At 37.5% G+C, this 17,363-nt stretch overlaps 1 protein-coding gene across 2 annotated transcripts in view; it reads right to left on the bottom strand.

The window, feature by feature from the left end:
- LOC118430518 (NXPE family member 3-like) overlaps positions 1-17,363 on the bottom strand; it is a 78,899-nt gene that overhangs the window by 3,016 nt on the left and 58,520 nt on the right. Inside the window, exons 1-5 of one of the 2 annotated variants that reach the window (XM_035841434.1) lie at positions 9,537-13,056; positions 4,065-4,490; positions 3,498-3,826; positions 1,157-1,377; positions 277-354 (exon numbers count right to left, since the gene is read on the bottom strand). In XM_035841434.1, coding sequence (XP_035697327.1) covers positions 277-354; positions 1,157-1,377; positions 3,498-3,826; positions 4,065-4,490; positions 9,537-9,599 — 1,117 coding nt within the window. In that variant the 5' untranslated portion in view covers positions 9,600-13,056. Of the gene's footprint in view, positions 1-276; positions 355-1,156; positions 1,378-3,497; positions 3,827-4,064; positions 4,491-9,536; positions 13,057-17,363 lie in introns of those variants that run through there. The other variant, XM_035841443.1, reaches the window with a different exon arrangement.

The raw sequence follows: 17,363 nt of genomic DNA, 5'->3' as shown, positions 1-17,363 counted from the left end.
TTGAGGTTAGTGGATTAAATAGTTCTTCTGGCAGTCAGACATGTCAGATTCCAACTTTGTTTCTAGTAAAAAAAATACGGAGATATTCCTAATAAAACATGTTTAAATGTCCAACTAAATTGACTACAAGGCTCTGATAACAGTTCCCGTTGTTTTTTCACAACTTATACCTATTGATTTTCTCAAGTATATAGACTGCACCTTATTTCTGGTTCAGGCCCGAAACGTTTTTATCACTCATCGCACATTCGTATGATGTTTTAAAAGTTGACATACCTGCCCATGCCCTGGCAATGCCCTTTAACTGCACTACCTGCTGTAGACGAACGTACCACTGCCGCATAGTGGAGTCGCCTTAAAACAAAACAAAATTAAAAGTTTAAATGGCCCAGTAGTAGTGTTTAGCCAAAAGTCTTATATTATTTTTTTCATGAACAAGAGAGAGCACGTCAGAGGCAATCGTCTGACGGCCGAGTCTTGGGGAATAGTTTTTTTTTTTCTTAGCTCTGTTCGGGGTAAAATAGGTGTCGGGCCGACCTTCCAACGCCCTTAGATAACCCTGATCCCACCATCATCCTATAACTCTATTGTGAGACATTGAAAATGGAGATATATTTTCGGGTGTGTCTGTGTGTGTGTGTATGTGTCTGTCTGTCTGTGTGTCCGGATTTTGTTGTGAGCATAACTCAACAACCTCTAAATGGATTACGATGATATTTGGTTTGAAAGAAGGTGTTAGAAAGACAAAGGTCAAGGTAAATTTGCCCCCCCCCCCCAGTATGTGGCCTTGGTACTGTAGCAGAAATTCATTTTTTTGGATCTGTTGAAGTGGGTATGCTATGGTCTGGACTTTTGAATGGCAGATAGCTTGTGACATAAGGAATATGTGGTGCATATTTGGGCCCTCTAGCAGGTTGCTCTGGAACTGCAGGGGTATTTTGGTCAAAATCTTCTGACGAGGATAACTCAAGAAGGGAATAACAAATTTACCTGATATTTGGTATGTAGGTAGCATACCCCCTATACTTTTGGAATTTTAAACTTTGACGTAGAGCACAATTCATCGCGTCTCCACATGCACACGCTAAACTATAAGGCGGCTTTATAACTATTTGGACATTGATTGGTTGAACGTTGGAAGACAGACGGTACGTACCATGAAGGTATATGGTCTTGTTAGCCAGACACCGCCGGGTGTTTTCTCTCGTGAAGACTCGGACATTGCAGGCTGACGATTTCGAGACGTTGCCTGACCAGTATTCGAATGAAGATGTATTCCCTGTACATGGTGGCAGGTGCTGAATTACCGGTAGTTCCTTCTCAAGTACGCGAATGGGCTTCTTGGTGACTAGTTCAAGTTCTGTTTCAAGATATGGTCTGTGTGTTGAGTAATAAACCATGTAAAGTGGCATTGGATGGTGCTTTTTCTATGTGCCAACCATATATTATCTGGTGATACGATATCTATACACTCCCTTATACAGAATTGATGTCTACATTGAAAAGACATGGAGGGAAAGAAACTGCTTCAGAATTAGGTGAAACACGTGATTTTAAACACTTTTGGTATTCGGCTTTATATATTCTGGCACGCGTTGATAGTCATGTTGATCTTCCTACCAATGGGTTCGTTGTGCGTGTTTTTTTAAAATATTTTCCTAAAGGAGAAAACATTGTTTTTATGGCTTCTTCTTCCTTCAGCCAATCAGAAAAAAAGACAAGTAAATCCAAGTTGATATAGTGTTATAGCAGTATCAATGCTGTAATTTGTCTATGTTTGCGTACTTCAGCATGTGGCTCTGACAGATAGCCATATTACATCTTATGTCACAAAAACGCACAAAAAGGAACTGATTTAACCCTATCCAGACTGGGCTTTTGAGGCTCATTCAACCCCCCCCCCCCCTTCGTATTTTCAAGACGGCTTACTGCACGATCACCAAATTTGCAGGGTAGTGTGCTCATCGAGGTTTATAATTACTGAAATTTTATATCATTATGACGTAATATGACGTAATTATGATGTCATTAATTGATATTTTTGGATAAAACGGCGAATTCCCATAATACCGAAATATCTCACTCAATATTATTAATATCTAAGTGTTATAAGACTTTTGTTGTCAATAGCCGACGCAAATGACGTCATAGAATGACGTCATCTGCATTTTAGCTATCCGCCATCTTGGATTATCAACCTCAAATCTTTTTCAAGATACATTTTTTAACATATAACGCTAAAACCCCATGAAAATTGATTAAAAGCGTTCACATGAATGTTTTCTGTAAGAAAATACCAAGTAGTAAGGAAGTCTGATTGAAAATAAGCTTGTTATACATTTTATCATGATATTGTCGGCAATCTTTTATTTTGACCAATTACGTCATCTCATTAGCACAATTTATGAATATTGAATTATAAATGGTCAACTAAGATGTGTTAGCTATTAAAGATATATGAAAAGAAGTGCAGTTTAGCAAGAAAATCTCAAGATCCCATTGTTTAAAGCAAAATTAGTTATTTTTGTAAAATTTGCATTTCAGAAACCCGTTGCCATGGCAACATAAAAAAACTATTAAAAACTATTAAAAACAATTTATTTTTTCAACATTGTTGCCAACAATATATAATGGAAACTTACCAAGTTTGGATGTTCTAGCACAAGCCGTTTGGGAGCTATAGGAGGTCAAAGTTGGCGCAGGCACCTTTACTCCCCCCCATCTGGATAGGGTTAAGTGATTTTGACATGACCAATTGCGTGTATATTTCAATGTGTGCCCAATTTTTTCACAAAACATGTTTTATGTTTTGCACGAGGTTACAATTTTTATCCATATGTTTTATTATTATTTTCATGTCCTCTGTATATTAATTGTTGGCAATAGAATAAGTTTTTTTTAGTGTTGCTAACGGGTTTCTAAAAGCCATATTTAAAAAAAAAATCAGTAATCCAGATATTATGTATTTTAAGATTTTCTCATACTTCATTTCAGATATCTTTAGTATCTAACATATTTGTGTGACATTTATAATTGAATATTCATAAATTATGCTAATGAGATGACGTAATTGGTCAAAATCCAAGATATCTTACAATTACGTCATCTTACATCATAATGATTTTAGAAGTTGACGAAACTTGACGAGCATATTACCTCTGCAAATGTCTGGATCGTACAGTAAGTCGTTTCGAAATTACGAGGGGGTGGGGGGCACCAGGCCAGGAATGACCAAAAGCCTAGTCTTGATAGGGTTAAGTAAACTGTTATTAAACAAGACAAAACAAAACATTTCTTGTAACGTAGAGGGAAAACATTCCGTGTTTCTACAAAATGTGGCCTTTTTAATGTATCTTCCCTTCCGTTAGGTATACACATGTTGTAAAGATAAATTGGGTCGATCCCAAAACTCTGGAGCTACTATTCGCGTTAAAATGCCAATAGCTGCATCAGCTTCTATGTTGTTGTTCCTATTAAACATGTTTTGTGTAACTTACTTTTTAAAAAGTGTGTTTTCCTTTTTAGACAGCAGATCCTCAGCCCTTTTGTAGCTCTGATCCGCGTCAAACTTGCACTGCCCAAGGGTAGAACACGGGTTTTTTTCCGGTTTCTGGCAAATCCAGGTTGCCTTCGCCTCTTGTTTGGAAAAATCACACAGTTGATGGTGCGGTATATTAGCGTTGGTAGAGCTGTAGCATCGTTGTGTTTCGGAAGTATTCGTTTTTGAATCATAGAAAGTGCAGTAGAAAACTCTTTTGTTTGGAATTTCCCGCACTCGCTGTAGAACCGCCACTGCCTCGCTTACATGGACAAGCTGGATCTTTATCTGACACAGGTGGCAATAAAAGTCAATGAGTTAACGTTATTTAGAGGAAGCTAGTTCTTGAGCAACCAAAAAAGAAGACATAAAATTTTACATTGAAATAGAAAATATAAACACAAAATATGGACTAAGCGTAACGTTTGTCATACGTATTTCTACACACACGTCTTCGGTGGATGGGTGTAGATACCTGTGTAAGACATTTAGGGTGTAAAGCTTGTATTATATTTAAAGTACTTACCGAGACTCTTCCTACCCAGTAGAGCGGGAACTCCACGGTGTAGGTGCCGTTACAGTGGTCCGTGACATGGCCGGCACTGCTGGTCTGTAGCGAACGGTCACTGCTGACCAGCCTGGCACGGAAAAAGTCCCCTCCGTATGTCTTCGGCCTTCCTTTCTTGTCTCTTGCCACCACACTCGCGGTTAAGACGTCACCTCGGTGATACAGTGCTTTCCTGTTCAATACGACGGCTTTTGTGTTGTTTGGGTGTGTGGTACGGTCGATAAAAGGCTTCTTGGGGAGACATGTTTTCACTGTTTGTTCAGTGAGGACAGAATTAAACTTGGATTTAGGGAGGACAATACGAAATGCCGGCTTTGTAACATCCTGATGGTCGGTAGCGTCCTGCATCCAGCTCAGGAGTCGTCGATAGTGAAACGTCCAAGTCTGTATGACATCAGGAGAAAAAAGTTTTCTTTTACACTAACAGTTTTTCTCGCATACTGACGTTTCGATCACCCAGAGGGTTAGGGGGTGTACAAACTCAGCCACGTTTGTAATAGTTACGCAACAAAAACGCCACCTACATCGGCTAAATATAGCGGCGAGAAGTAGAATTACAGTTAGAAGTTGTGAGGAAGAAGTCCCGTAGACATCGAAACGTCAGCATGTGAGGAAAAAACTGGTTGTGTAAAAGAAAACTCTTATGTCCTATGATCTACCAACCTGATAAGGTTATTTTCGGGTATAAAAATATTCATCATGCACAGCCATTGTCCAGTAAGACGAATGACGCAATCCGCGCCATTAGAAGACATATCGGTCATTTTATATACATACGAGTAAATATAGCAACAAAGTAACAGTAATTACTGTTGAAATCACCCAACTGCCCCAAATTAAGTATTTTGGTATCGGAAGGCAGACCGGTTAACTATAGACTTAACCCTCAAACCACCGTAGCTTTTTTGCGACGTAGATTACCGTATGGGGTCAAAACTGACCCCAAAACATTTTGTACAAATACAGTTTTTTGTGTGACACTTTTTGTGATTTTTATATATGTTTAGTTTCACTAATCTATGTGGAACAGTCTGACATGATTAGGTGAGAATATTTCTAGCTCATCATCATAATTTATGCAAAAGATCATGATGAACACATTTTGCACCAATGCTATTCAGACCGGGAAGGAGATTTTTGATGACAACTTCAAAGCCGTATAACGTCTGAATGGCTCATGCTAGGGCCACCAAACTTGGTAACTTTTTAGAAAATGTTGAAAGCAAAAATTTTCAGTGAACAAAGTATGTTCATCATTTTTCATGTTGCCATGGCAACGAAATTCTGACAGACATATCTATTACTTATTATTATTATTATTAAGTTTTCTAATTTTGTATTAAACATTTAAGTTTTAAGGTTTTCTTAGCAGATATCAGTTGTTTATCACATCTTATGAAATTCAACGTAAATTTCATACCTCAATATTCATGATTTATGCTAATTTAATGACGTCATCAGGCAAAATCCAAGATGGCGGCCGAGATTACCTAAATGACGTCATAATGTCGTCATATAACATGATATTGGCACAAAAGCTGTTACAATAATTTTGGCTTACATGTACATCATTCTCTAAAAATTTCGTGATTCTAAGATAAGTAGTTTAGGTGTAGGTCGGAAAAGTTTGTTTAAAAAAATACTGGGGTCAGTTTTGACCCCACTGGACCATACATAAACTTTCTAAGATAACTTAATCAATAATGAGCCAATCTCGTTAAAAACCTATAAGAAGTTATAGGACATATATACAAACAAACTCATGGGAGGAAATTTGTTTTCGACCACAAATGCCATGATGGCACACATCGATATACGCCTGGGGTCAGTTTTGACCCCATACGGTGGTTTGAGGGTTAACTACAGTATTTTTTGAATGGGGCGTCATGCTTTAACCCTCAAACCACCGTACCTTATTGGTGACGTAGATCACCGTATGGGGTCAAAACTGACCCCATAACGTTTTGTACAAATACAGTTTTTTTGTGACAATTTTTGTGATTTGTATATATGTATAACTTCATTAATCTATGTGGGGCAGTTTGATATGATAAGGTGAAAATAATTCTAGCTTATTAATAATCTATAATAATATAAGATCATGTGGACCACATTTTGCACTTACGCTATTCAGACCGGGTAAGGTATTTTTATGCCTGCACCAACTTCAAGTCACATAGCCCATGAATAGCTTATGCTAGGGTCACCAGACTTGGCTGTTTTGAGAAAACGTTGATAGCAACCAATTTAAGTTAAAAAATAAGTTAATCATTTTTCAAGTTGCCATGGCAACGGAATTCTGACAGGCATATTCATTATGCAATTTTTAAGGTTTAAGGTTTTCTTGGCAAAATACACTTGTTCATGACATCTTATAAAAATCAACGTAAATTTCATGATTCAACACTCACAATTTATGCTAATTTGATGACGGCATCAGTCAACATCCAAGATGGCGGCCAATTCAAGCTAAATGACGTCAGAACGTCGTCATATAACATGATAATGACACCAAAGTTGTTACAATAATTTCGTTGCACATGTACATCATTCTCTAAAAATTGTGTGATTATACAATAAGTAGTGTAGGCGTGGGTAAAAAAATGCTTGGGTCAGTTTTGAACCCACTGGACCAAACATAAACTGTCTATGATAACTTAATCAACAATGAGAAAATCTCTGTGAAACGTATGAGAAGTTTTAAGACATTTGTACAAACAAACTCATAGGAAGAAATTTGTTTTCAATCAGAAATGTCATAACGGCAGACATTATTTTACGTCTATACGGGGGGTTTTCGGTTAAAGGGACATAATGTAAAAAATAAAGACACTGTTTTTGGTCACTTTTCTACATTATGAGTTGAGTCTACCATATTACACTGTACAGCAATATTTACAACGTATGGATACGACTTTGTTGAGCCGTGAGGATGTCTTGAAATATGCGCACTTCCCTCCGACGCTTGAGTTGTCCGCCATTTTATTCAACTCTCCGACGAACCAAGATGCGCTTTAGAACGCGTACTGTGGTTCGCTCCAATCGTTGCTGAAGTTTGTTGAAAGTCCCCGCTAAGCTCCGAAGATCTGCGATCTCAAGGGTTGATTCGGAAATTTACGGCCGGCTTACTTCCGGTAAGCTAACCGGAAGTAAGTGAATTTGTTCGCGGCTTACTTTGGCGTTGTTAAATGTGAAAAAATGACGCAGGATAAGTTGGAAATAAGTTACTAATGTCAATCTGACTCGAGATTTTAAAGTTCAGAACATTTGAAAATTTGGTGCCAAATTTCTACATTATGTCCTTTTAATGCTGCAGTACCCAAAAATACTAGTAGGGTCCCAAAATCACCATGTCTGTTCACCGGCATCTTAAAGGGCGGCAGAACTCAGTATCTCAATGATCGTAGGAGAGTAGCACTAAAATGTTCCATGAGCCGCCGGAAATATGGAAGCGTCCGTAAACACTCTAACGTGAAAGGCAACGAGGCATGAACTTTGTCATACGATGATATAATAGGTCGACTTTCAGGTCGTATACATAAGATCATGATGTTTGCCCATCCCGTGAATCAACACGCGTGACCTTTAGAGCTGATAACCTAGGTGAGTCAGCTGCAGTTCCGCATGGCCCCGCATGATCCCATTTTGAAGAGGGTGTATTTTATTCTTCAAAACCAATTTTAGGGGGCTTTCAGCTATTTCTAGGTTATACCCTCGACGTCAACATATTAGTTTGTCTAGATTGATAGCTAAATTCTACTATATTTTCATCGATGTCAGTCACCTTGTGGTCCTTTACTATGAAAATCTCCGTAGTTCGAAAACAGTGTTTTACTACCATAACCACCCGCATACCATAAGTCATATGTATCAACCAAAAGAATGTTGAGCAATATGCCCCCACCCCGACAACACGTCAATGCCTCGATCAAAGTAGAACCTTCTTCTCGGATGTAATGAATCATATTACTATATGAGCATATAACTATACGGTGTTAAACTGCAGTTTCCAAGATTAAAATATCCTGTAATGTATGTACCTATTTATTTTAAATCACATTTGACAGGGGAAAGGGACTCACCTGTGGAAATATCCTGATACGATCTAATTCTTAAATCAATTCAATTTGTGACTATTAACAGCTACTTGCACATATATCAAATATTAAAAAAAAACTAGCAAAACGCTATTCTGGAGACACAATATTTTTTCTTTAAATGGGCATTCAATTCCAGAAGCGAGTGATGTTTCCTGATATTTTTCGGGGATCCAAATGCACCTGACTTTTTGCATAGTTACCTCATTTGTCTTTTCAATAATTTTATTTTCTAAATCCAAGCCGCCCCATAAAAGGGCCACTTTCTCGCTAACGGTAGTCGACCGGGATAAGTCTAACAACGGAATCAAGTGATTATCTTACATTTGGAGATACAAAAAAATGAAGGCTATCTTATCTCGGGATGGGAGAATTTGGCCACTGAAGTATAAGGAGTTGAAAGTCGGCCAACGTAAAAAAAAAGCGGTGCCAAAACTGCTTGTGTGGCTGGTATTGGGCACAATTTTACCAAAACTGTACAGTCGCTTAGCTAAGCTAGAATTAGTTATTTTTGTAAAGCTGTTGCAATGGCAACACCAAAAGTCATACACTTACTCTATTTTTGCACATTATGAAAACTCAACAAGTTTGGTTGTTCTAGTACAAGCCGTTTGGGAGCTATACGACGCAAAACTTGGCGCCGGCAGTTTTAGCCCCCTACCCCCAAGTCTGGATAGGGTTAAAAATTAAGATTCCAAGCGTACGTGACAAATCTACCGTGATAAAACGAAAAATTATTTCACCAATTACTAATGTAATCAGAAAGACTTCACCACACTCCTTCAGAACGAAGAATCTGTCAATTTTGTGGTTCAGATTCAATTAGAGGATGGAGTACATTTTATTATAGGTTTTTCTTTGTATGGTAGAGATAAAAGCATTCGACTCCACTATATGTTATGTAAGTTTAAATTTCTATACCTCATAACCAGAAATTTCACAAGGAACAGAAATGTATATCCCTTACAGCTTTGAAAAACCAACTCTTACCAATCATGCAGGTAGCTATATTAATGCAATTCACAAGAAGCTAGACAGATTCGAATGTACTAGAATAGATTAGACGTACATATATATGTACATATGTATGTTTGTTACCATTTTACATGTTTGTAATTGTTCCAATGTGCCATGCACTTTGCCCATTGGGGCAAAATGTGCAATAAATGTCTTCATTCATTAATGCTTGTCTTCTGAGTATGCTCTCAAAGAGCACAGCACAGAAAGAGCTGGTTATCTGGTCTTCACCGGCCATAAAACGACACATGAAGACTTTTTTTTACTGGGGAAGCGTATAATGAATAGCGATGGCGACGCCAAGAATAAATCATACCGTTATGGAAATCAGCAAAACCGTCACAAACGCAGCTCTTCTCTTCCTGCCAACGGTCGTCATTGTAAACAAAACCGTGCACTTCTGAAAGCCAAGAGCTGAAAGCAATGAGCCACTATGCAAAAAAAAAAAATAAATAAAGGTGATGGGTCAAAACAACAGAACATCAACGCCTGTATTTTTAGTTCAACAACCTCAGCCGGTAAACCCAGTCAGGGCCAAAAGTAGGAGGCCCCAAGACATTTTAACAGCAGTCAACGTTACAGTTTTTTTTTACAGAAAACTGGTCCGCTGTCTCCAGATGAGAATGTGGCCCTTGTTTCCGTGATTCGGCGACAGCAAGATGGCAGTGATTGGCAATATGTTGTGGCTTACATAAGTGGAAGGAAAGGAAGACATAAACTTAAACTGCATCTAGTATTGACAATGATTACACAAATTCATTGAAAGTAAGTATTAGGAATATCAACAAAAATATGATAAAATTTGTCACCACACCACATGCTATGTTATCACAATTATATTCTTTTTTACATGAAACAGGTCTGAAGTCGGCCTTTAACCATATTCAGACCGTGCGTTTGGAAATTTAAAAAAATAATGTTGAGATAATATCAATACATCTTAAGAAATTTGACGCTATCATGCCGTAATATGATATAATGATGGCGTCATCATATTACCTGCATTGGCTGGAACCAGTAGAAATAGGTATTCCCAGAAAACTTCAACAAGCTATGCTACACAAATGTAACAAAAAGTGCAGATAAAGATAAGATAATGTTTGTTACGACCTGTTTTTCCAATAGAACGTTTTTACATGACGTCACAATGACGTTCGACCGGAACGGCGGCCATGTTGAATGATATGTTTTGACATTCGATCTGTCTCTTCAGTTGTGCGCTCGTTCAGGGTGGAAGGTATTTTATTTATCTTTTATTTAAACGCTAAAAAGTAAAATGGCAGTCGTTTGTGTGGTATATATGGCTGAGGTCACAATTCCTAACGAGTCACAGAATATAGCTTTATTCCAGAATTCCCCAAATAATTGAAAATCAAGGGGAAAAGCGAGAGTGCTGTCGGAAGAAAGGCGGAGGGCAGTGGCTTGCGAACATAAACAGAGCGGAATTATACGAGCAAAAATGCACATACTCTCGAATATGTAGCAAACATTGCTTCCAAGTAAGGCCAAAGCAAGTAAATTTTACGGTTGACATCCTCCGGAGACTCCATATTTAGTGAGATAGGCAATACTTAAGCCTCCCTTTGACAAGCAAATGAATCAGAATTCAAATTTACTTTGTTAAATAAAACACTTTAAAATTAACAAATTTTGCCAAACGCAAAAGTGGCCTATTTTCAGGGACAACCACGTTACTAAACATCACGATCTAAAACTTTTCAAGCATTTATTAAATAGGCAATACATAGCTCTTTCTTTGACAAAAAGTTGACTTAAAATTCTGTTTCACTTTGTCACGTGTAGTACTTTGAACATGGCTAAAATTCACAATTTTCGTTAGACGCAAAACATTGACCAGAGCGTTACAAAGTTGGACCAAAAAATATGTTATTTTGAAGCTTTAAATATTGTATTGTTTTAATGCTGCCCGAGAACTCAATTTTATTTCGTTGGAAATTCGACAACAATTTCAGAAAAGCCAAAATATTCGTCTATCCAGATCTTGTTTTGACGATGCAATAATAGGTGTTGGGGTGACAATGCCGTAAATTATGGCGATTTCCGTGTTTTCGGGATTCGAAATTGGGGAAAATGGCCAGAAAATTTTGTTGGCCCGTTACCATGGCAACAAGGAATTTTAAAAAGAAAGAAAGCTATTTCGAGGGGTTGTGGACCAAATACTATCACTGTGCATAATATGAGCCAAATCCATTTTTTACCTTTGCCACCATTGTTTGATCCTTACAGACATTTGCTCTTAAACATCAACAAGAGCACGACTTTATATGGGTGGTATCGTACAGTCCTTGTTGTTGGCAGTCCCGCGATAGGAGATTACAAGTTTATCATACCGTATGTGAGTCACTTGACCTTGTTCTCTGGCTGCCCGTACCTCTAGTAGTAAGTCTTTCCTCTTTTGTCTGACCCTTTTCGAATTGTCTTCGTTGATGCAAATCAATGTACATTTCAGCAGTTTTGCATGTCTTAAGGTGCTCTTCTTGTCCTTAAAGCGTGAGAATTTCACTATGCCTTGGTCGTTCTCCCGGTCTGCTATTACGATGACATGATTGATTTCTATTGCGTCAGTGTTCAGACTTAACCTCACATTGTTCCCATGTCTGCTTCTTGCCGTCTTTGATCCCGTAGAAATTGATATTGTTTTTCGAGACTGGTTCTCAATGTACTCCATCACTATCTCAGTCCCCTTATTATTGTTGGTCATGATGTCTTGTCCCAATTATTTTGTCCACGTTCTTGCTACTTACCGTTTTCATTTCACCAAGCTCTCCTTGTAAGAAGTTCACTGTTTTTACGTCCTATATCTCTCTGACAAGATTATTCAGCCTTTGATTTGTTAACGTTCACCTTGAATATTCACCTTGAAGAAATAGAAAGTCTTCCTTCTTCCCTTCCTTCTTTCCTTCCTTCCTTCTTTCCTTCCTTCCTTTCTTCCTTCTTTCATTCCTTCCTTCCTTCCTTCCTCCTTATTTCCTTCCCTCCTTCCTTTCTTCCAACTTGTCTGCCGACTAGAGGCTCATAATGAAAACTCGTAGTCATATAACTCATTGTGTGTAGTCCACTCGGCCGCCAGGCTTGATTTGAAAACGTTAACTGAGCTGCTAGTCACTGTTCAGAAAGCTTGTTCCACATTGGGATCACTCTTGCGGGTAAAGAATGATCTCTTGGGCCCTTGGAGCTTTGTAATTGGTACTTGTACTAATTTTACCTCCTGGTAGTTGCCAAACTAGGCGTGAACATTGATCTGATGCACAGATAACAGTGATTTGTGATTCGGCATATGTCGAGCCCGTGTGTTATCTTGAATAGGAGAATCACATGATCTGCTATCTTTCTTCTGAAGAGAAATGTAGGTACTTCTAGTGCACATAGCCTCTGGGGGTACAGGAGGAGGTAAGAAATGGAAGGAACCAGTTTAATTGCGCGTCACTGGACTCTCTACATCATGTCAACCGGGTTTGCTCAGTAAAAGGCCATTGAGCACTTCTGGATACCAAATTATGCTCACTGTAGCAACATCTCTTCTCCCCAAGTCAGAAACATCGAGTTTCAGTAAGTTTGACTGACTCAATACGAAACAAGGATTACAATCCTACTAGGGAAATTCCCTTCTCCATTTAGCAGGAAAGGATTGATCCACTCGCACGAGGAAGGTCCCCTACTCTTTTCAATAAGTGTGGCAGGTTCTTCTACGTGCTCAGGGTGGGGCTCTCACAATACACAGGATCTCCATTTGACGTTAGGTACTCATTTTCACCTGAGTGAGTTTTGGGTTATAAGTCATAGGGGTGACTTTACTTTTTAAACAAAAGTTACCATGATGTATCATGCTCATTTTTTTTAACATCAGAGGTTCAATTTTAAGAAAAAAATTACAGTCCATTACTGGATCAGCAAGAATTTCTTACGGGTATGGCATGAACAAGGGGTGGGTACTGGTGCAAAAAAATTCAGGACCGTCCAGGTCCGGTTCAGGTCCAGAGGATCAGGTCCAGGTCCAGACCTGAACATGGACCTGATTCAGTATGAGAAAACATGTGAATAGACGATACTCAAAACAATGGTCCATTTCACTACAAAGAAATTCGTGATGTGGAGTATTCGTCTGCCACTGGCATTTTGAAGTCCTACAACGCTAAGTGCCTCTTTACGATTGGCTTTGAAAGGATCCAGAGGAGACATCTTACAGGTACGTAAGTGAAGGTATATTAGTTTTGACAGCCGGAAAGACACCTTACAGTTAAGTAAGGTGAGGTATCTTGGTCTTGTTTACTTTTATTCATTTATTTTTTTTCCACAATAAAATAATAAGAAATGCAGAAATAAAACAGGTGCAGAAGAAGGGGAAAATCTTAACAGTTTATGCTATGCCCTCCTCATTGAAGTCCACAGTAATAAGATAACTAAAAAAAGCCTTGCTACCTTGGCGCACAACATATTCAACACAAACTCGTTGTGTAAATATTAGAATAACAGAGGATTTTCACCAAACACTACACTTACAGACACGGCTTTTGCAAACACAAAGATTCCTAGAAAAATACAGAGGGTTTTCTCCAGACCTTACACTTAACATCTTACAGAATCGGCTAGTACAAACATGCAGGTTCTGAAACAAAAGGGGGAATTTATCTTGTAATGGCCGCTTTACATCTCACGGACACGGGTATTACCTACATAAAGGTTTGAATAGAAAAACAGAGGATTTCTTTCATACATTACTCTTCTCATCTTACAGTCATGGTTTTTGTAAACACACAGGTTCCGAGAAAATAAACGGAGGATTTTCTCCAAACAGTACAATTTACATATTACAGACGCGTCTTTTTAAAAACACACAGTCCCGAGAGAAAAAAAAAGAGGATTTTCTCCAAACCCTACACTTAACATGTTACAGACACACACAGTTAGGTTTTGAAATATTTTCTCCAAACCTTACACTAAATATCTTTCTGACACGGCTATTACAAACACACAGCTTCCGAGAAAAAAACAGAGTTTTTTTTTTTCCAAACATTACACTTCACATCTTACAGACACAACTATTACAAAGACACAGGTTCAAAGAGAAAAAAAAAACAGACGACTTTCTCCACACTGTACATTTTAAATAATAAAAGGCAAGTCTTTAAAAAAACACGGTTCCGGGAAAAACACTTAACTTCTTTTTGACAAGGCTGACAGGCATGGCTTTCACGAACACACATGTTCTGAAAAAAAACCCAGAGGATTTTCTCCAAACCTTATTCTTTACATCTTACAGATCAGGCTAGTACACACAGGTTCTGAAAAAAAATAGGGGATTTTATACCAACCTTTAAACTTTACATCTTACAGACACGGCTTTTACAAACACACAGGTTCCGGGAAAAAAGTTTTTTTCTAAACCTTACATTTTTTTCTCTTACAGACATGGCTTTTACGAACACATATGTTCCGAGAAAAAAAACAGAGGATTTTCACCAAACATTACACTTCACCTCTTGCAGACACGGCTTTTACAAACAAACAGGTTCCGAAAAATATGATTTCCTCCAAACCTTACATGTTATACCTTACAGACATAGCTTTAACAAACAAAGAAGTTCCGAAAAAAAACATAAGATTCTCCCCAAACACTACATTTTACATACTACAGTAACAACTTTTACAAACACACAGGTTCCGAGAAAAAAATAGGATTTTCTCCAAACCTTACCCTTAACATCTTACAGACACGGCTTTAAGAAACACACAGGTTATGAAAAAAAGGGAGATTTTCTCCAAACCTCACACTTAAGATCAAACAAACCCAGCTATTGGAAACACACAGGTTCCGAGAAAAAACGGAGGATTTTTTTTTTTAACATTGCACTTTTAATCTTACAAATACGACAATTACCTACTTACAGGTTCCAAGAGAAAACAGAGAAATTTCTAAAAACCTTGAACTTTACATCCCCCAGCCCCGGTATTACGTACACACAGGTTCCAGGAGAAAAACATGATTTTTTTTCATACATTACTCTTATTATCTTACATTCATGGCTTTTAGAAACACGCAGGTTCCGAATAAAGAAACAGAGGATTTTCTCCAAACATTACATTTAACATCTTACAGACACGGCTTTTACAAACACAAAGGTTCCGAGAGAAAAAAAAAAAGAAAAGAGGATTTTCTCCAAACGCTACACTTTATATATTACAGACACATAGAATCAGTTTCTGAAAGAAACAAAAAATACTTTCTCTAAAGCATTTATTCCAGAAGGAATACAAAGATGTACATTGGACCAGAAATTGAATTAAAATTCTTCTTTATTTCGTCAAGTAGCGTACTTAAAAAAATCACAATTTTCGTCCAATTAAAAAAGAGGCCTATTTTCAGGGACAATTTTCTACTCATTTCATAGGCAATACATAGATTTACCTTTGACAGAAGTTGAATCAGAATTTTATTTTGCTTCGTCACGTAGCGTACGTTTAACATGGCTTAAGTTCACAATTTTCGTCAAATGTAAAAAAGTGGCCTACTTTCAGGTATAAGCACGTGACTTAACGTTATGACCCGAAACTTTACATGCATTTATGTGATAGAAAATACATAGATGTACATTTGACCTAAAGTTGAATAAGAATTATAGTTTACTTCGTCATGTAGCGTACGTTTAACATTGCTAAAGTTCACAATTTTCATCCAATGCAAAAAAGTGGCCTACTGTCAGGTACAACCACGTGGCTGAACGTTATGACCCGAAACTCTACAAGCATTTATGAGATAGACAAAACATAATTGTACATTTGCCTAGAAGTTGAATAAGAATCATTGTTCACTTCGTCACGTAGCGTACGTTGAATATAGCTAAAATTCACAATTTTCGTCAAATGCAATTAAAGTGGTGACCAAACGTCATGATTTGATACTCTACAAGCATTCATTTGATAGGCAATACATAAATCTACCTTTGATAGGTGGTTGAATTAAGAATATAATTTACTTCGTCATGTAGCGTACTTTGAACATGGCTAAAGTTCACAATTTTCGTCAAATACAAAAAGTGGCCTACTTTAAGGGATAGTCACGTGACAACCAAACAAGTAGCCACAATTTGCAACAATGTATTTGATAGATATTTAAATGATCTATATATGGTACAAATTGCAAGCCACGAAAAAAATACCAGAGCGGCACTTATCGCAAAATTTTCATGCTGCCCAAGAACTAAAATGTACATTTTTGGAAATTTCACAGCAATTTTAAATCAGCCAAAATGTTGGTCTATTCAGATATTTTTGATAATAAGTTTAAAGGTGATGCCGAGACAGTGCTGTGAAATATGCTGATTTCAATGTTTTTGAGATGCGGAAATTTCGGAAAATGGCCAAAAAATTGTGTTTGCCCGTTACCTTGGCAACAAGGAGTTCTGATCTAAAAGAATGCTATTTTAAGGGGTTGTGGACCAAGTACTATCACTGTGAAAAATATGATTCAAATTGATGTTTTGACCCCTGCCACCATTGTTTGATCCTTACAGACATTTGCTCTTAGATATTCATAAATTATGCTAATGGTGACGTAATTTCTCAAAATCCAAGATGGCCGCCAATATCATGATTTTCACCAAACATTACATTTCACCTCTTACAGACATGGCTTTTACAAACACACAGGTTCCGAGAACAAAAAAAAAAGGTTTTATCCAAACCTTTCACTTTACATTTTACAGACAAGGTTATTACAAACAGACACAAACAAATTCTGAGAGAAAACAGAGGATTTTCTTCAAACCTTACAATCCACCTCTTACAGACACGGATTGTGCAAACACAAAGGTTCCGAGATAAAAAAAAGAAGAGGGTTTTCTCCAAGCCTTATAGTTTACATCTTACAGGTACAAACACACAGGGTCCGAAAAAATATAAGAGATTATCTCCAAATCTTAAAACTTCACATATCACAGACACGTCATTTACAGTTCCGAATAAAGAAACAGAGGATTTTCTCCAAACATTACATTTAACATCTTACAAACACGGCTTTTACAAACACAAAGGTTCCGAGAGAAAAAAAGAGGATTTTCTCCAAACCCTACACTTTATATATTACAGACATATAGAATCAGTTTCTGAAAGAAAAAAATACTTT

The sequence above is a fragment of the Branchiostoma floridae genome, chromosome 1, assembly GCF_000003815.2.
Source record: "Branchiostoma floridae strain S238N-H82 chromosome 1, Bfl_VNyyK, whole genome shotgun sequence".
NCBI lineage: Eukaryota > Metazoa > Chordata > Leptocardii > Amphioxiformes > Branchiostomatidae > Branchiostoma > Branchiostoma floridae.
The sequence above is the reverse complement of the archived record's forward strand: the minus strand, read 5'-3'. Positions and strand labels throughout refer to the sequence as shown.